Source organism: Brachyhypopomus gauderio, chromosome 13 (genome assembly GCF_052324685.1).
Source record: "Brachyhypopomus gauderio isolate BG-103 chromosome 13, BGAUD_0.2, whole genome shotgun sequence".
Lineage (NCBI taxonomy): Eukaryota > Metazoa > Chordata > Actinopteri > Gymnotiformes > Hypopomidae > Brachyhypopomus > Brachyhypopomus gauderio.
The window spans coordinates 309,621-329,597 of record NC_135223.1 but is presented as its reverse complement, the minus strand read 5'-3'; the positions used below and the strand labels follow the sequence as shown (position 1 = coordinate 329,597).

The window sequence follows — 19,977 nt, the reverse complement described above, 5'->3', positions numbered from 1 at the left end:
ATCAACATGTAATTGGCCTTACATATGTTCAATATATGTTAATAAAGTGATTTCCATTCTACTCATTACTAAGTTTGATCAATACATATGTATACTGATGAATATGACTACAGAGAGACTAAATATTTATTTTCCCACCAAGCATTGCAGGATTTCCTTCATCTTTGAGTCTAGACCCACTACAGAGGAGGAGCAGGACGCTGAACCGTGGGTAGTGTATCATCACAGCCCATGTGCTGAACTCCAGCAAGCTCTGTGCACTAGTTGGACACAAGTGTGTCCAGAACTTCGTCGGCTATATGAAGTGAGCTGTTGACCGACTGGATGAACATAGCACATATAGCCTCCTCTTGTTGAGTTGTGAAAATGGGACCTTTGCCACCGCTATGAGCAAGTCCTGCAGTCCTATATGGTATAAAAATGCAAAACATAAAACTGATTGTCATTTCAGAATTTATATACAGTGGGGAAAATAAGTATTTAGTCAGTCACCAATTGTGCAAGTTCTCCCACTTAAAAAGATGAGAGGCCGGTAATTGACATCATAGGTAGACCTCATGAGAGACTATGAGACTATGAGAGACAAAATGTGAACAAAAAATTGAGAAAATCATTTTGTCTGACTTTTAAAGAATTTATTTGCAAATAATGGTGGAAAATAAGTATTTGGTCAATAACAAAAGTTCATCTCAATACTTTGTTGTATATCCTCTGTTGGCAAGGACAGAGGTCAAACGTTTTCTATAAGTCTTCACAAGGTTGGCACACACTGTTGCTGGTATGTTGGCCCATTTCTCCATGCAGATCTCCTCTAGAGCAGTGATGTTTTGGGGCTGTCGACGGGCAGCACAGACTTTTAACTCCCTCCAAAGGTTTTCGATGGGGTTGTGATCGGGAGACTGGCTAGGCCACTCCAGGACTTTGAAATGTTTCTTACGAAGCCACTCCTTTGTTGCCCTGGCAGTGTGCTTGGGATCATTTTCATGCTGAAAGACCCAGCCACGTTTCATCTTCATTGCCCTTGCTGATGGAAGGAGGTTTGCACCCAAAATCTCACAATACATGGCCCCATTCATTCTTTCATGTACACGGACCAGTCGTCCTGGTCCCTTTGCAGAGAAACATCCCCAAAGCATGATGTTGCCACCCCCATGCTTCACAGTTGGTATGGTGTTCTTTGGATGCAACTCAGCATTCACTTTTTGTGTTTTTACCAAATAGTTCTACTTTGGTTTCATCTGACCATATGACATTCTCCCAATACTCTTCTGGAACATCCAAATACTCTCTAGCAAACTTCAGACGTGCCTGGCTTAAGCAGGGGGACACGTCTGGCACTGCAAGATCTGAGTCCCTGGCGTCATAGTGTGTTGCTGATGGTAGCCTTTGTAACTTTGGTCCCAGCTTTCTGCAGGTCTTTCACTAGATCCCCCCTTGTGGTTCTGGGATTTTTCCTCACCGTTCTTGTGATCATTTTGACCCCACAGGCTGAGATCTTATGTGGAGCCCCAGATCGAGGGAGATTAGTAGTGGTCTTGTAGGTCTTCCATTTTCTGATTATTGCTCCCACAGTAGATTTCTTCACACCAAGCTGCTTGCCTATTGCAGATTCAGTCTTCCCAGCCTGGTGCAGGTCTACAATTTGGTTTCTGGTGTCCTCCGACAGCTCTTTCGTCTTCACCATAGTGGAGTTTGGAGTGTGACTGTTTGAGGTTGTGGGCAGGTGTCTTTTATACTGTTAACGACTTCAAACAGGTGCCATTAATACAGGTAATGAGTGGGGGAAAGAGGAGCCTCTTAAAAAAGGTTACAGGTCTGTGACAGCCAGAAATCTTGCTTGTTTGTAGGTGACCAAATGCTTATTTTCCACCATTATTTGCAAATAAATTCTTTAAAAGTCAGAAAAAATGATTTTCTCAATTTTTTTTCACATTTTGTCTCTCATAGTTGAGGTCTACCTATGATGTCAATTACAGGCACCTCTCATCTTTTTAAGTGGGAGAACTTGCACAATTGGTGACTGACTAAATACTTATTTTCCCCACTGTATGTGCAGCAGGGGCGGACTGGCATACATTACAACCGGGGATTTCCCCGGTGGGCCGATGGGTTAGTGGTCCGCCGATGGTTTAACTCGGCCCATGGAGGAGCCATTGCCGCGCACTGCGGCCCCGGCCCGTAGTCACGCTGCTGTTTAACGGTGTTATTACCTCCCCCGCTCCAGTCAGGCAAACCTGCTTAGCGTGCAGCCGCGGACTGATCCTGTAAATACATGAATGAGTTGTACCGGGCCGCGGACTGGGCCAGCTGGTGTGGGCTGACGGTATGCAGCAGAGATCAGAAAAAAAACCAACTTATCCCAGAAAGTCCGGGCCGGACTACAAAAACATACAGCAGCTGTGTCACTTATTAATACAAGTAGTCACGAACTGGAACAGCCTTGTCCATACTAATTAATTATATCTCCGTTTGTATCCCACAAGTGACAAGTCAAGAGAGAGACGCCAGTTGCACACTGACACTGCTGAGGGTCTAACTCATCATGTGATCCCTCCGCGACACGGTTCACACTACTGAAACGTGAAAAGATAAGTCCGCGTTGCCGTAAAGATGGAGCAGTCTAAGCCAGGGTCTAAACAAACTACTTACTGAGTGAACAATGTAGGTTTCATTAGCTTTCCAGTTGCTTTTCCCCTGTATTTTGTCAGTCAAGTTGTTAAGTTTGTTGTTATGTTATGTGGCTTTGTAATCATATTATTCCTTGAAGTAATCTTGTCCATATATACAGAGCAGAAGCGGCTAATCGATATAATATATATATATATATATATATATATATATATATATATATATATATATATATATATATATATATATATATATATATATATATATATATATAATATAGTGGGCCAGTCTGTCAGGAACTCCTGGGCCACTTTTTCTCCCCAGTCCGCCCCTGATGTGCAGTGCAGCATTACAGTAGATTGCAGATTTCTGAATTACAAATCTGTTTTCTCTATGAATTGTTTCAACGATTGAAGACACAGTTGTTCCTCCAATATTCCAATAGCCTTACCCCTCTACACCACACGGCCCCACCTCTCTACACCACATAATGTCAATGTCAATGTCATAATGTCTTTCCATTATGTGATTTTGTGATACTGCAACATTGTGTCTATGTATATTTGCCAATTACAGTAAAGGTACATGAGATGCACCTCTGACATGTGGTTGAGACCATTGGTCAGTCTAAACCTTCATAAATTCCCATTAACTGAATGCCAAGATTAACTTGGGAACAATTTAATAAAGTTAGGATAAATTACCAAAATATAACAAAAAAGAAATATATAATGATGCCTGAGAGATTATGACAACATGTAAAGGACTTTTGCATGTAATGACCTAGGCAATGACCTAAAGACTAAATATTTAGGATGGTAAGAGAATTCAACAGATTATCAGTAGAACACATTTTGATACACATGACATAAGCAATTGATAATGCAAAAAACAGCAGACAATTGTCCATGACCAGTTGCACAAATGTACAAAAGCATTTGCAAAATGTCAAACATAAGTGAGAAATTATATTATGATGGGCACAAGTGACAAGGACATGTAGAGATTGAATGAACAGTGTTGTGCGAAACAATCTACTGAGGTCAAAAGGTTACTGGAAATGTGTTTATATAATGAAATATGTTTGTGACAACAGAAGTGAAAGAATGCTTGTTCATATAGAAATAATGTTTCAGAGAAATTGTAGGCCTATATTGATTTACTAATTGCAAAATATATGCAACAAGGCCTGCAGACAGTGAGGGTAAACAGAAGTTAACTGAAGGGCTTAATGACTGTAGTTTATATAGTTAATATTGGATATGGATTTTATCAGTTGGTTGTGTGACTTTTTTCCATTGAAAACTCACGTTTAGAGAATGTTACAAATAAAAGTCAAATTTCATTCAACATGTGCGTGTAATTTTTAAAATAATTATATAATTATAATTTTTTTCCACGTGCGCTAAAAAGTGCCCCTTTTCCCCCTGAGCACTTGCCCACCAAAATGTCTGTGCATGCCACTGGTGCCATGTAATTGTCACGTTACAGTCCCCGACCCCTCCCTTTTGGGCTTGTGTTTACGTTGTCTACGTTTAGTCATCTGCGTCTGTGGATCTCCGTGGGTGCAGTTATGTCTATATAATGTGCGTTCGCGCAGTGTCCTGTGCTCGTCGTTGTTTGAGTCAAGTTCACGTTGTATGTCTGAGTGTTCTTCGTGCGCTGTCTGCGCTACTTTCTGTGCAATAAACGTTACGTGTGTGCCAAGAAACGTCGGATTCTGTCTCGTCCGTTGCCTTGCGCCCAACGTAACGACCAGGGGTGGGTTTCCCGAAACGTTCGTAGCGCTAAGTACTTCGTAACCTCGTATGAAACGTATGAGGTTAAGAAGTACTTAGCGCTAAGAACGTTTCGGGAAACTCACCCCAGAACGACGAGCCGACCAGAGACAAGATGCCAGGCTATGCCACCAGGGCCAAGAAGGGGAAGAGGCCCAGCAGGCACCACCATGCCTCTTCCCCTGCCCAGCACCGCGGAGCCCAAGTACACCCCGAGGAGATGCAGCAGGACCCCTTGTGTAAAATCATGCTGCTTCGGGCTCGGGAAGGCAAGACGGAGGACATGGCTAACTACTTCCACGAGACCGCGGTGCGGATGTGGAGGGAGCGACACCCCTCTCCTTCCCGAGACCTCTCACCACTGAGGGTAGATGCCCTTGAGCTCTGCTATACCGCTAAGACCCCGGAGAGCGAGTTTGAGGGGGAGGAATTGGAAGGCGAAGAGGAAGAAGAGGGCGAGGACTATCCCCCTCCGTGTGCTCCGCCCCCACCGTAGATTACGGTGAGGGCGAGGAGGAAGACGAGGGTGAGGACTGTCCTCCTTCTGTATGCTCCGCCCCCACCTAGTACTACGGTGAAGGCGAGGAGGAAGAAGACCATCCTCCCTCTGTGTGCTCCGCCCCCACCGAGTACTACGGTGAGGGCGAGGAGGAAGAAGACCATCCTCCCTCCGTGTGCTCCGCCCCCACCGAGTACTACGGTGAGGGCGAGGAGGAAGAAGACCATCTTCCCTCCATGTGCTCTGCCCCCACCGAGTACTACGGTGAGGGAGAAGAGGAAGAAGACCATCCTCCCTCCGTGTGCTCGGGTTTCACCGAGTACACGGACGGTGAGCAGTATACGGAGGAAGAGGAGGAAGGGGGCTTGCTCTACTTGTAGTGCTCCGCCAGGACCGTGAGGGGGAGGAGGAAGCCAGAAGAGGGCATATTCCCCGACCATTCCGAGGGAAGCGCCATGGACTACTCCAGGGGTGACAGCCCAGAGGAGCCCATGAGCTGGAGCCTGGGCAGCGAGGAGGAGATGGAAGTCGAGAACAACGCTCCCACTGCCAGGTCCGGAGGGCGATCGCCAGGAGGAGGGGAATTTCCCCAGTGTGGTCCACGAGAGAGAGAGGGAGGGTCGGCAGACCTCAGAATCAGAATCAAAATCAGAAAAATTTTTATTGCCATTGTCAATGAACAGGGTTCGCAGACTAGGAATTTGCTTCAGCATGAAGGTGCAACATAAAGACAAGTAATAATAAGGGAATATAAATAGAATGAATAAAGTGAATAAAAGATGAATAAAAATACAAAGGGCATAAAAATACAGAGGCTGAAAATGTGCAACAATAATACTATGTACAGCAGTGCATGTGGAGTAGTGCATTCCAAGTAAAAGTGACGAAGGCAGGGGTTGTGCGGGATAAATAACATGATTATATGCTGTTCTTGAGTCCAGTGGCAGAGGGAAAGAAACTGTTCTTGTGGCGGGAGGTTCTGGTCCGAATGGACCGAAGCCTCCTGCCCAAGGGGAGTGGATCAAATAGTCCATGTGCGGGGTGAGAAGGATCTGCTATGATCCAATCCGCTCTCCCCACCGTCCTGGAGACGTATAGTTCTTGGAGAGATGGGAGGCTGCAGCCTATCACCTTCTCCACGGAGCGCACAATGCGCTGCAACCTTTGTCTGTCTTTGGCAGCGGCCCCGGTGTACCACACCGTGATGGAGGAGCTGAGGATGGACTCAATGATGGCCGTGTTGTGTTAGAAATTCTGAAACCCTTAAATGGTGAATACAATAACAAGTCAGAAGCAGTTGGGTTAGATAATAAAGTACAATGATTTATTTTAACAAAGCATGGATTAACCCCTGAAATCTCCGTTACAAACACGCCAGGTATCTGTCACAGAGAGAGCTAATTCCCCATTCCGAAATCTCATCTTTTATACGTTTAATCATCAATACACACGGTGTCCATGAGGTGAACACGAGGTGATCAACCAAATGTGATTGGACAATACATGAAATAATTAACGCTGATTTGACAGATGCATATGACGCATGTTCCCTCTACGCTCAGCATCCTCGTGATGTCATGACAGACTGAGTGTCGCCGTAGTCCCTTCCAAGTAGAGATTTGGCGTCTCCAGCGAGGTCAGTTTAGGAACACCAGAGGAACATCAGATTAGGCCTCAGCCGAGGCCAGAGAACACACTCACACACATCTGAGGCCTACTGAAGTCATGAGAATGGCTTCAGTGCCATGATCAACACACGTATATGTAAAAAGATCTCAAACACCTATATCTAATGTGTTTAATGTATCATGGAAAGCCTGACATAAATGGAAATCACCAAATTTCCACCACAGTGTAGAACTGTACCATCAGCTGGGCCGGCAGTTTGGTTTTCCTCAGCTGCCGCAGAAAGTACATTCTCTGCTGGGCCTTCTTGATGAGGGAGCTGATGTTCAGCTCCCACTTGAGGTCCTGGGTGATGGTGGTACCAAGGAACCGGTAATAGTCCACAGTGGTGATGGGGGTGTCGGTGAGGATAAGGGGGGACAGGGGGCTTGTGGCTTTCCTGAAGTCCACAGTCATCTCCACTGTCTTCTGGGCGTTGAGCACCAAGTTGCTGTTGCTGCACCAGGTCATCAGCTGGTCCACCTCCCTCCTGTAGGCAGACTCATCACCGTCGGAGATGAGTCCAATGAGGGTGGTGTCGTCTGCAAACTTAATCAGTTTGACAGAGTCATGGATGGAGGTGCAGCAGTTTGTATACAGGGAGAAGAGCAGAGGGGAAAGTACACAGCCCTGGGGAGATCCTGTGCTTAAAGTCCGCGTGTTCGAGACAGTCTTCCCCAGCCGTACTCGCTGACTGCGGTCCGTGAGAAAGTCTGTGATCCACCTGCAGGTGGAGTCGGGCACATGAAGCAGAGAGAGCTTGTCCTGGAGCAGAGTGGGAAGGATAGTATTGAATGCAGAGCTGAAATCCACAAACAGGATCCTAACGTAGGTTCCTGGGGAGTCCAGATGCTGTAGGATGAAGTGGAGGGCCAGGTTTATGGCATCATCTACAGACCTGTTGGCCCTGTAGGCAAACTGCAGGGGGTCCAGAAGGGGGTTGGTGATGGACTTGAGTCAAGGCCTGTAGTCATTAAGTCCTGTGGCACGTGGTTTCTTGGGGACAGGGACGATGATGGATGACTTGAAACAGGCTGGGACATGGCATGACTCCAGGGAAGAGTTGAAGATTCCCGTGAAGACTGGAGTCAGCTCATCAGCACAGTGTCTCAAGGTGGCAGAGGACACGGAGTCAGGACCCGAAGCTTTGTGTGGATTTAGCCTCTTAAACAGCCTGTTCACATCCCCCTCCTGGACTGAGAGGGCGGCAGGGGCAAGTGGGCAATCCAGAGTGATTGAGTGTATTGTGGTGTGGGGGGAGGAGGATGAAGGGTGTGAATCCATGACTTCAAAACGTGATTAGAAGTCGTTGAGTTCGTTAGCCAGCTTGAAATCTTCTGAACATTGAGGTGCTCTGGGCCTATAGTTGGTGATCTCTTTCAGCCCCCTCCATACGGTGGCAGAGTCGTTAGCATAGAACCGCTGCCTCAGACAAGCATTGTACTTGGCTTGCTAAATTCATACTTTGCACCTCTGTAGCTGGTTCTGTCTCCCTCTCTGAAAGCAACCTCTTTCTGCTGGTGAAGATGTCTGAGTTTTGGTGTGAACCAGGGTTTATCATTATCAAAAGTGATTCTGGGGCGTGATGGAATGATGGTGTCTTCACAGAAATGTATATATGATGTCACTGTATCTGTGTATTCATCTAGGCTGTCTGTAGAAGCCTTGAACATGTCCCAGTCTGTGGTGTCCAAACACATGCGTAGCTCCTCCACAGCTTCACTGGTCCACTTTTTATATTTCCTCACGACAAGTTTGGAGAGTTTTAGTCTCTGCCTGTACTCAGGGATCAGGTGAACCATGACATGATCTGAGAGTCCTAAAGCCGCACGGGGCACAGCACGGTAAGCACCACTCACTGTAGTGTAACAGTGATCCAACGTGTTCCCCTCTCTGGTCGGACATGTAACAAACTGCTTGTTTTTCGGCAGTTCATGACTAAGTTTCCCTTTGTTAAAATATCCGAGGACTATAACAAGAGAGTCCGGTAAAAACCGCTCCACGTTCATAATCTGGTCCGCCAGAGCACGCTCAGCTTCGCGCACATTGGCGCTCGGTGGAATATAAATAGCGGCCAGAATAAATGAGGAAAACTCACGTAGAGAGAAAAACGCAGTTCCTAAAAACCTGCAGCCCTGCAGCACGCCCCCCAAGGGCTTCCAAAGAAGCCGGTAACGTGCCCACCGAAAGGGCTGCAGGAGCATCCGCCAGCCGCACCGCGCCCAGTGGAGGGTTTGTGGCGAGGGCGGGGAGAAGACCGCCTACTGCAACGCCTGCAGCTCCCGCAGCTCCCGTGTTCTCTCCGCTGGCAGCTCTCCTCCAGGCGCGAAGCCTGGCTCCGTTTGCCAATGACATCGTCATACATTGATCTTTAGTGTGTTGGTGAAATAACGTCCAATTAGAAGATGGCGGACTCCACTCCTGTCCAGACCAACATCACAGCTCAGACAGGAACAGCTGTCTGTGCTCCTCAGATCCAAGGGAATCGGTTTCATGCACCAGTCAAAATTATATGTGAAGGTAAGAGATGAATCTGAATGTTGAGATAATCAGAGACCACAGGTAATATTTATAATTACTGGGTATATACGAGGTTCATGAATACAATTTGCACAGTTTTAAATCTTCCTTTCTAAGATCATTATCACCTGTTTGGTATAATTGGTTAATCAGATCCCTGGCTATAATTCTACGAAATGTCTGATTTTGTGATGTCACGGTAGGCCGGGACCTGGGCTCAGGGGAGACGCCCACTCATAGCCACACCTCGGTTGTGTCACTCCCTCAATCCCAGTCAGCCGAATATTAACATTCCACACCTGCTGCACACACTTCATACATTCTTTGCATTCTATTCTCACATCCCGTCATCCAGTGCTGCATATTACCAGAGCATGAGCTAAACACCGGACTCCCGAGAGCATGCATTCCTCTTCTGCTCCTTATGCTCTTTTGACCGTTTATTTGAATCTCAGTTGTTATTGGCTTTGCCTGCCTTAATTATGGACAATAAACTCCTTTCTCGCCTCCTACTGCTTCCGCCCCGTCACATGTGAAAATGAACCTAGAGGAATTGAAGGCATAGGGTGGTCACACCGAATACTGATTTGATCATTTTCATTAATTTTGTTAATTTGCAAAAATAAACTATAAACACATCTATAAATACATCTACTTTTTAAAGCATTCTTACTTTGCATTTCCCCCACACCTATCTTAAACACATTGTATTGTAAATATATTGTTTAGTATATAAAACAAATAAATACAATATATGAATAGAGCAGTCTTCATAGCTGCAAAAAAGTCTCGGGCTCTATTTTGGTCTGTAACTGATAAAGTTAATTATGTTAATAAAGTTGGGATTCCACTGTTCTCTCTACCAGTTCAGGAAAAGTCCAGTTCTTCAGGGAGTCCTGCACTCAGTGAAGGTCTGTTTATACACATCACTGATTATGTACTGATGATCACATCTGAATATGCACATCACTGATACTGAAGGTCATATCTGAATATACACATCACTGATAATTAATTAGCAAATAATTATTTGCTGAAGATCAGATGAATATACACATCAATGATTTACTGAAGAAGATGCAATCACACAGTGAGACAATCACAGTGTAACGATACAAAGTCGGAGAGACGCGTGCAGATCAACAGGTCTTTTAATAGGTACACAGAAACGTAAAGTAGTCCTGATGACACAGAACTCCGGGAACAGGCAGGAGTATCAGGCAACCAAATCCGAGGGAGCAGGCTAGGAACGAGATACCAGAACACAAGCAGAAGTCGGAACCAGAACTGTAGCCGTGGAAACGCTTGGTATGCACACATGAGAACTGAGGCAATACTTCGCAACTAATGAAAAGGGAAAGGGGCTTAAATAACAGAGGGACAGACTTGCAGGTGAAATCAATAATCCGGTGATGATGATCTTATTATGGCACTTTGGGCTGGGGAGAGTGAGGAATTCTGGGTATTTGAGTCCAGTTGGTTGTGTGATGTGACACACAGGAGAATGACACATTTACACAGGACAGTTACAGGCATGCAAAGATCCTTTGTCAGCTATGCAAGCAATCATACATAAACAGTCTATATAGATGCACTATACTATATACTATATACACACACACTATATATGACTGAAGCAGATAGGGGCATGGTCACAATGGAAGCAGACGAGGTGTCATGACAATGACAATGAGATCAAGCACTAAGCACTAGGTTGTCCCTTTTCCACCAATGAGGAACCAGAACTGCTCTGGTTTGCAAATTTAATTTGCAACTATTTGTTGCATTTCCACAAAAGAATTAGTTGTGGAACTGTAGATGTTTGTTCCCAGCTGGGCATGAGGAATGATTACAGGAGACACCCATAACCTCAACCCCAAAACTCCTATTGAGGGATTAAACCATCACCCTCAGGGTGACCAAGCCAGTGTGCTACCAGCACAGAGAACCTCAACAACTATGTCAGGGGAAAGGGTTAACATGATTAAAACTGCTAAAACGTCTCTTCCAACCAAGGAGGAATAATATGGACCTGAGTTTGAAGACAGAACTCAAGACTGTAGAGAGGAGGAATAGAGGAGACTGAGCAGACAGCCCTTAATGTCCCTTTAACTAACACTGACCACCAGGAGGCCTGTGAACTGCTCTACAGTAGGCTGGATATCAAGTGTGGCTGATCTGTGTCTCCCTCTGGTGGCCAAAGATGGCTGGACTGAGCTGTTGCATGTTACAAACAATTATGGGTCAGACATCTTTGATAAGCAGAGAAATACTTCAGTAAATCTGACTGGTTTGGATTATCTTACTGAGGAACAATAGACAAACAGCACACTGTTCATGCTTTAACTTCACATTTAAACACATTTGTTGAAGTATTTATCATACTTTTATCATATCATAAGTTTAATCATATATCAATAAAAAGAACTTAGAAGAGCCTTCAGCATTTAAATGCTTGTAGAAGAATAATTTGTGAGAACGTAATAGATCTTGATGTCATATTAATTGCTTCCTTATTTTTTTGCACTCCTCTCCCGTTACAATAACCAAATAAAATAATTGTCATCATGTGTTTCTGTTGTTTTAGAGATGGTCCCAGTATATCAGCAAAAGCTCAAACACCAACTACTGGAGAAATATGAAAAAATGAATGAAGGAATTCCATATCATGGAAGCTCGACCCCTCTTAATGAGATCTACACAGAGCTGTACATCACAGAGGGAGGGAGTGGAGACGTCAATAATGAACATGAGGTGAGACAGATTGAGACAGTATCCAGGAGACCAGCAACACAGGAGAAACCCATTAAATGTAGTGACCTCTTTAAACTGTTTTTCAGTTTTTGTTCATTTACTCTTTACTTGTGAACTCTTCACTGAGAATGTGCATGCTGCTAGATCAGCCAACCTGACACAGACAGGGAGCAGATCTCACAGCAAAAAGAGTATAGTCAAGTACATCAAGAAGAAGATCAGGGAGTTTCCCTCTCCAGAGAAATCCATCAATTTGTTCCACTGTCTGAATGAACTGAATGATCATTCTCTAGTGCAGGAAGTCCAAACATACCTGAACAGAAGAGCTGACCTTCGTCTCATTGGAGTCAAACTCTCTCCTGCTCAGTGGTCAGCTCTGGTGTTTGTGTTACTGAACTCAGAAGAGGATCTGAATGAGTTTGTCCTGAGTAAATATTCACCATTTGAGGAATGTCTACTGAGACTTCTGCCAGTGGTCACAGCAACCAGAAAAGCTGAGTGAGTATTTTCATTCATAAACACATTACAGCACTGGGGGAGTATCCCAAAAGCATCATAGAATCACTACAAAATCATACAGTACATTACAGGGGTGCGTTTCCCAAAACGTTCGTAACTCTAAGTACTTCGTAACCTCGTACTTACGAATATTCTTAAATTTATATTGAACTATTTAGCATTAGCTGATATGTTCCCAATATTTAATTAAATCTCTCCATTCATCATCGTGCAGTTAATAGCATTTCAGACTTTCACAATTAATGTATTCTTTGCAAAGAAATGGCTACAAGTTGGCCTATTAAACTTGTTTTAACTTAACCAATAAAATTGATTGATTAAACGGTAGCACATATAAGTATGTTGTGTGATGAACATGGCAGCTCTTCAAAGAGTATTGGCTTTGAATAGAAGACATAATTTAAGAAGAAGATGTAATCCACGAAGCCATGTAGTTCGCCTGAATGCAGAATTTTGCCCTTAGCTCCACAATGCAGTTACTGACAGCCCTATGATTCTATGCCACATGTGGGTTTCTGCAGACTGTTGGTGATGCACATGGACTAAGCAAAGCTGACATATCTAAATGTGTGCATGCTGTTACTAATATATATATATATATATATAAAATATTAGGGGTGACCTGCGATAGTCGCTGATTCGACTATAGTCGACTATACCCCCTAGTCGACTATGAACGTCATCGTCGAATGTACCATTCTAACTGCATGGGGGTGCCCAAGGATGCTGCTAAGCATTAGTTGTTTCATGAAATGTCTTTGTTTTCATTATATATAGCCTTTTGTGAAATAAAATCATCCTATTTTCTGTTAATAAATATTTAAAAATGATGTTTGCGCATTAACAATAGGCATCTTCCTTACTACACATTAATAAATCACACCCTGCAGTTGCACAATCCAAACGAGCGGAGCTGAACGCAACACAATACGCAGCATCTGCCGAGATTATAACGGCTACTAAAAAACTTTCAAAGTATTTTGAAAAAGATAAAGATGAATCAAAGAAAGTTAAGTGCAAGTTATGTCATCAACATCTTTCATTTCGCACGACAACAACCAACATGGCATACCATTTAAAACGTGTAAGGCGAATAAAAACTTTGTTTCGGTCGTGTCGTCTCGTTGCGGTGCGTCTCGGCAAGTAGGCCTATAAACATTTTTTGATGTTGTTTGCTTTTAAACCCCGTTACTTGAACTTTTCCTTATACTTTTTTGCTGTTGTGTAGCAATTTTTTTTTATATTTTCAGGCAGGCATATTTTATTTAAAATATTTTTGACATTTTGCACAGTGCCTGTCTGACAGTTCGATATACGCAATGCGCACTGACGGTTAATGTTCTCTAATGTTTCATAAAAATCTTTCGTTAATATAAAATTCTGCACTCAAAATAAGCTCAATGGCTAAAATATATATGTTTTTTTACCTATCTGCATATTTTCCATTAAGTGCATACAGCCCCGCCTCCCACTGAAAAATGGTTTGATCATGGACGTAATTTTGTAATAAAAAGTGGGGGGGGGGACATGGATCGTCGCTATTTAAAAATTTGGTTTTAACCATAAAAACTGGGGGGGGCATGTCCGGGGGGGACATTATATCGATCACGATATAATACCTAATTTGTGTCCATTTTACACCCCCCCCCCCCGCGTCAACAACTTAAGTTTGACACCCCCCCTCAACAATTTACACTCGCCACCCCCTCCAGGTTCAAATCTCACTCCAAGTGATCTTAAAAAGTTGGCAACCCTGCGAATCATTTTGAGTATATGTATAAATATTTAACTTAATTAAGTTTAACGTGCTGGAAAATATTGAAATGAACATTTAAAGTGACGTACAAGTGCTTGAATTCCACCTTATAAAGGTGTATGAACCCTGCAAACATGACTTTGTTCATTGTGCTGAAGCGCGGCGCATTCGAAGACAAAAGTCGAGAGGTGCACGACCTCGCGAATCGACAGCGCGTGAGGCCCTCGCGCACGGGCGGTGCCACTGCGATTACGTCATTTTCGCCGCGCGAACCCTCGCGACGCGTCAAGTATGAAACTTTCTTGTCCCGGGCCCCAGGAAGACCGTCAACGGGCCTGGTCTAGACTAACTTTACTCAAACTGTATGTCCATTAATGAATGATACAGAAATGACATTTCAGCTAGAGCTGAATAATATGTGAATTATGAGTATAAAAGCACAATATTTTTAAAAACATTTCACACACTGTGCATTACCAAATGTAGTTGGAGAGGCCTAATTATACTCTTTTTAATCAAAGGTGCAGTTGGGAAGTGTTTTATTACTAACAGTATCTGCAATATGCTCCGAAAAGTTATGTGGTAACATTAAATGTTTTGACATTGTCACGTAGGGCTACGCCCCCCTCTCCTTGCTGTCACTCCGGTGTCCCTGCTCCTTGTGTCTGTGTTGTTCCTTGCTTGTTTATCCCACCCTGATTATCTGTTGCCCTGGTTTCCCTCTGTCTGCCACGCCCGTGTTGTCAGTGTGTTCAGCTGTGTCTAGTTTAGTCTTCTGTACTTATATTCCTGTGTAGCCAGTTGTCGGTTATTTATGCTCAGGGGCGGATCTACGGGCGGGCCTGGGTGGGCCAGGCCCACCCTGATTGGCAGCTGGGCCCGCCTAATCACAAGCTCAGAATACAGTTCTCCGTATGAAAATTAATGAAAATAAACTATAATTGCTGCAGGATGTCTCCTATAGCGCACGAGTCATTTAATGACCATACACCCCGCCCACCCCGAACAACTTTCGTTCCCCCCCGTCAACAACTTTCGTTCGTGCTTGCCCACCCCAATTACACTTTGGCCTGCCCAAAAACAGCCAGCTGCATCCGCCACTGTTTGTGCTGTCTCCATTGTCTGCACATTGTTCAGTGTTACCCTGCCCAGTTTCATGTTTATCTGTTTCATCATGCCTCTGTATTTGAATGGCTCTCCCGTTTTGACCCGTGCCTGTACCAACGACTTCGTCTATGGAATTCCCCTTATTAAATCTATGTAACTATGTGTTACAGACACATTTTTCTTCTTTTGACAGACCTTTCAGATCTCTCCTCACATCCATCTATCTCACTATCCTATATAGGACCCAACGGCACTTTTAAGAGCTACTTATCTATCTATCTATCTATCTATCTATCTATCTATCTATCTATCTATCTATCTATCTATCTATCCATCTATCTATCTGTCTATCCTTCCATCATCTATCTGCCTGTCTTGCTGTTTATCTGTTTGTCTTCATTGTCTGTGTGTATCTGTTGTCTCTCTGTGTATCTATCTATCCATCCATTCATCCATTCACCTATCTATCTGTCTGTCTGTCTTGGTGTTTATCTGTCTCGTCTGTCTGTGTATCTGTAGGTGTTGTATTTTTGCCTTCATTTACACCATGGACTCTGAAGGAGATTCTGTTAATCAATTCCACGAGCTTCTTCAGGGAGCACAGAGACTTGCAGCAGAGCTCAATCCAAAATTGGTAATGCTGTGTTTTTTCCTTTTACATGTTGTGGTAACAGTATGAACATGGCATGGTCTTTATTATGGTCTTTACTGAAGCAGTATTACTGAACCTGGGTATGTGTACAACTTTTTATTGTACAATCATAGGCAAAGAAAAGTGAGTGAGAGGGCGTGTGTGAGAGGGAAGGAGTGTGTGTGCACGCACTCTGGTGGCGTCTGGGCTGACTCACCGTGACAGTGGCAGTCTTTGTTGTGGCTGAAATTGCCGTGCTTCAAAGTCTTTTTCAGAGGCAGCATTTTTGAACAAAGCAAATGTGATATTTTGATGTTATTTTTATTTATTCACTTAGATAGTTTGATTGTTAATTGATGGAGTAATGTGGCTTTCATAACCTATCAAATTTAAAGGATTTATGTTATAATAACAGCAATAAGCAAACATATTTTTACATCTATGCAAATATATATGTAATATTTGTAACTTGAATAAATAATACATTCAGAGTTATTTAACATTAAAGAGTAGATACATTTATAAGTTACATATGACCCTCTGTGGGCAACGATTATGCTGAATGATTATGAGTTTGACACCCCTGATCTAGAGTTAGAGATCTGGTGCCAATTGCAGTTTGTGTTAGCCATTCTCTAATTCTTCATTAATGATCCGTTTCTGATCACAAGACCACTGTTTCAATTATCTGATCTTTCTAGTTCGTGCAGGTCTAATCTTTTATGTAACCGAAGAATAAAATGTACCAAACTGGTCATTTATCAGATTAAGTCCTATTATTCTATTGTTTTCATTCCCTCAGTTGACTAGGCAATAACTTACCCTTTGAGGTTACTATGGAAACATTCAAACTTTGCCTAAAGTATACGAGTCAAGTGCAGGTTCCTCTTTGTACACAGATCTACTGTGCTTCAAAAAGGTAGGTGTAAGTTAGTTAAAGAAATTATGTTTTGATTTTGCATTTGGATTTGAATTGTATATCAGCACAGTTTGGAAGTAACAAAGCAACTTCACAGGAAATATTTGGGAATTATAGAATTACTACCTGCTATGAAATTGTTAGCCTGAATGTTAGAACTTTTGAAATGTTAGTTCTTGTCTAATAGAGACTCAGGACTTTTTTGATTCCCTTTTCTACCTGAGTTAACCAGGCACTAAACCAGAGCACTAGAACATGGCAGAAAATGAGGGTGAATCAAAAGAAGACAAAGAACTACCGGTACATTCAACTGTCATGGAAAACAACAGCACGGCAATGGAAGAGTCGGGTTTAGCTCCACAGAAAGACACTGAACTTGGAGCCCAGGAACCAGGAGGTCCTCCTGTTGCAAAGGAAATTATAAGTCAGGATGGAAATCAAGGAAACACATTTGATCAGCACTTGCAGGACATAAAGCCACCAATTATTAACATAACTCCAGGTACCATATTTACCATATATTATATTAGTTATATGTTAGTTGTATAAATAGGAAATTGGCACTCTTCTCTGTAAATATAGATATTTCATACCTATCCCTGTCAGAAAGTAATAATATATTATTACTTTTACATTTACATATGTATACAGCGGTCTTATTCAGAACAACCTACATGTATTCATGTATCCATCACTGCAATGCATTTGTGCAACCACATAGATAGACACAATGTAAAAATGAAGGATGTTCAAGATTTTGCCAACTGTCACGTTGTGAGAGATGAAGCAGGTTGCATTGAATTCATGCAAATTCAAACAGTTTATTTAAAGAATAGCACTTAGCGCTTGCAAACACATAAAACATGAAGACACTTACAGGATGTGGTCAGAACACACTTAAATACACAAGCACAAACAAAACACATGCAACACATACCGTTTAAGAAACAAGAGACAGTAACACGAATGACGCAGATGCACACACACACACACACACACACACACACACACACACACACACACACACACACACACACACAGCACCAACACCTTATACATTCATTACCAATATTCAGCAGGTGTTAAATACATCTGCTACTCTTATACAACAGATGTTAAATTGTTAAATACATCAGCTATCCTTAAACAGTACATGTATTAAAAACATCAGATACCCTTATGCAACAGGTATTAAATACATCAGATACACTTATACATCAGGTATTAAATACATCTGCCAACCTTACACAACATGTATTATACATGAGATACTATTATACAAAATGTATATAATACAAAAGCTACCCTCATACAACAGGTGCAAAATACATCAGCTACACTTAATAGGTATTAAATAAGTATCTACTCTAACCATAAGCAATATGTATTTATATCCACCCTGACTTGTGGTTCTAGCATTACTCCATGTTCGTGGCCCCACATAGATTTGCAGCTAGCTAGTGCACTTATTATACATTGCAAGTTACACTCGTTTTTTGCTGTTTCAGTGACCACAATGCTACAAAAATGCTAAATCCATTGTTCAAAATTATTATTTTTTTAGATCCATTCTTGCAATTAGCTCTGGTGCAGCCATAGGCCTATTGTGTTTGTAACGTCGGAGGCGTCATTAAAGATGGAACTGTGGGCAAAGATGGCAGAGGCCCATCTTTACTGTCCATAGGGCAGATGATACAGACTCGCAAACTGAATAACAGTGTCCTGGTCCGCGTGTGTTTTCCTTACCCTAGTCCCGCCTTGTTTCTATGGTTTCCCCGTTGTCTATTAAGACCGTGTTTCCCTGCACCTTTAATATTGTTCCCACCTGTGTCTTGTTTAGTACTTGGCATTTCAGTGTATTTACAAGGTTGCCAACTTTTGACGTTCGCTTGGAGTGAGATTTTAAGGTGGCGAGAGTAAATTGTCAAGCGGGGGTGGCGGCGAATGTAAGTTGTTGAGCGGGTGGGGGTAACGTAACGTAGCGAACGTAAAATGAACACAAATTAAGTATTATATCGCGATCTATTGATCGCCGGTGGTTGGTGCCAGAGCGAACTAGTAACTCATTGAATCATCATTGAATCATAGATGTGGATCAGAGGTAAATAAACTGGATATTTTTTTCGGCGTGAGATATCGGAAGTGTGGCGTGAGAGCGTGTGAAGACGGTCAAATGCGTGTGTCTCACGCTCAATGCGTGAGAGTTGGCAACCCTGTATTTATTCCCCGTCGTGTCTGGTCCCCCTTGTCAGTCTTTGTGCCAGTTTCGCCGCATGTTCCGCATCTGTTGGCTTCACTCCCTTCATCCCAGTGTGTTCCCTGTTCCTTGTCGCGTTGTGTTATAAGAACGATTGTTGCTTACATATCCCGTTAGTTCTTAGGTTGTTTGTGTCTTGATTCTTTGCTTGTTTATTTGTTAGTTTCTGTTCTCATTGTTTCCCTTGCCGTGAAAGTGTTGTGTTATGTGATTCCTTCTGTCTGTATTATCGGTTTCCCTTGTTATGTGGTTTTCCCGTGTTCTTTGTGTTGGTCGGTTGCTCCCACCTGCGTTTACTCCTTGGTGATAATAGTTGTGCGGTCTTTGTTAATTTAAACAAGTTAGTGTTGCTCTTCCCTGTCAGATTTACCACATCTTCGTGTGCGAGCCCCTTCGTGATTCCCTTGCCTTGGTTGTACACCCTGTTTAGTTGTTTGTCTGGTTTCTAAAATAAACTCCCAAAAATCTTGCAACTGCATCACTCCTACCCAGCTCGTTCATTACAAACAGTCTCTGAGCATGCTAACAAGCGCTTGCGCAAAGTGCTTAAGTCCCGTTCAACGTAATGAGATGCTGTATAACAACTCTTGTTTCTGGCTAAAAACCTGCAGATTGTTCTTTACAAGAGTCATTATACAGTGTATAGTACGGTGGCCCTGAAAGTCCATCACGCTGCAAATACACAAAGCAAATGCATCAAAATGACAACACGTACGCTACATTTTGGAAATGTGCTGCAAATTTAGAAACACTGAATATCCAGCCACAACACAACGGAGAGCCTCTAACACGGATGAAAATGTAAAAAAAAAAACAACCCAAAAGCAGTTTTGATTCTGGGGATGTACAGTGTGTATATGTACACTGGTGATGTGCAATTTTTCTATTATATCGTGTCTGATTCAATAGGGCCTAGTCTGACAAAATAAATAAATAATAAAAAT

General features: G+C 42.9%; 1 protein-coding gene across 1 annotated transcript in view; it reads left to right on the top strand.

Moving 5' to 3' along the window:
* The first annotated feature begins 16,871 nt into the window (after positions 1 to 16,871).
* The window catches only part of dnah5l (dynein, axonemal, heavy chain 5 like), a 94,406-nt gene continuing 91,300 nt past the window's right edge, over positions 16,872 to 19,977 (top strand). The window contains exon 1 of the mRNA XM_076970508.1: positions 16,872 to 17,278. Coding sequence (XP_076826623.1) covers positions 17,032 to 17,278 — 247 coding nt within the window. The 5' untranslated portion in view covers positions 16,872 to 17,031. The remainder of the gene's footprint in view (positions 17,279 to 19,977) is intronic.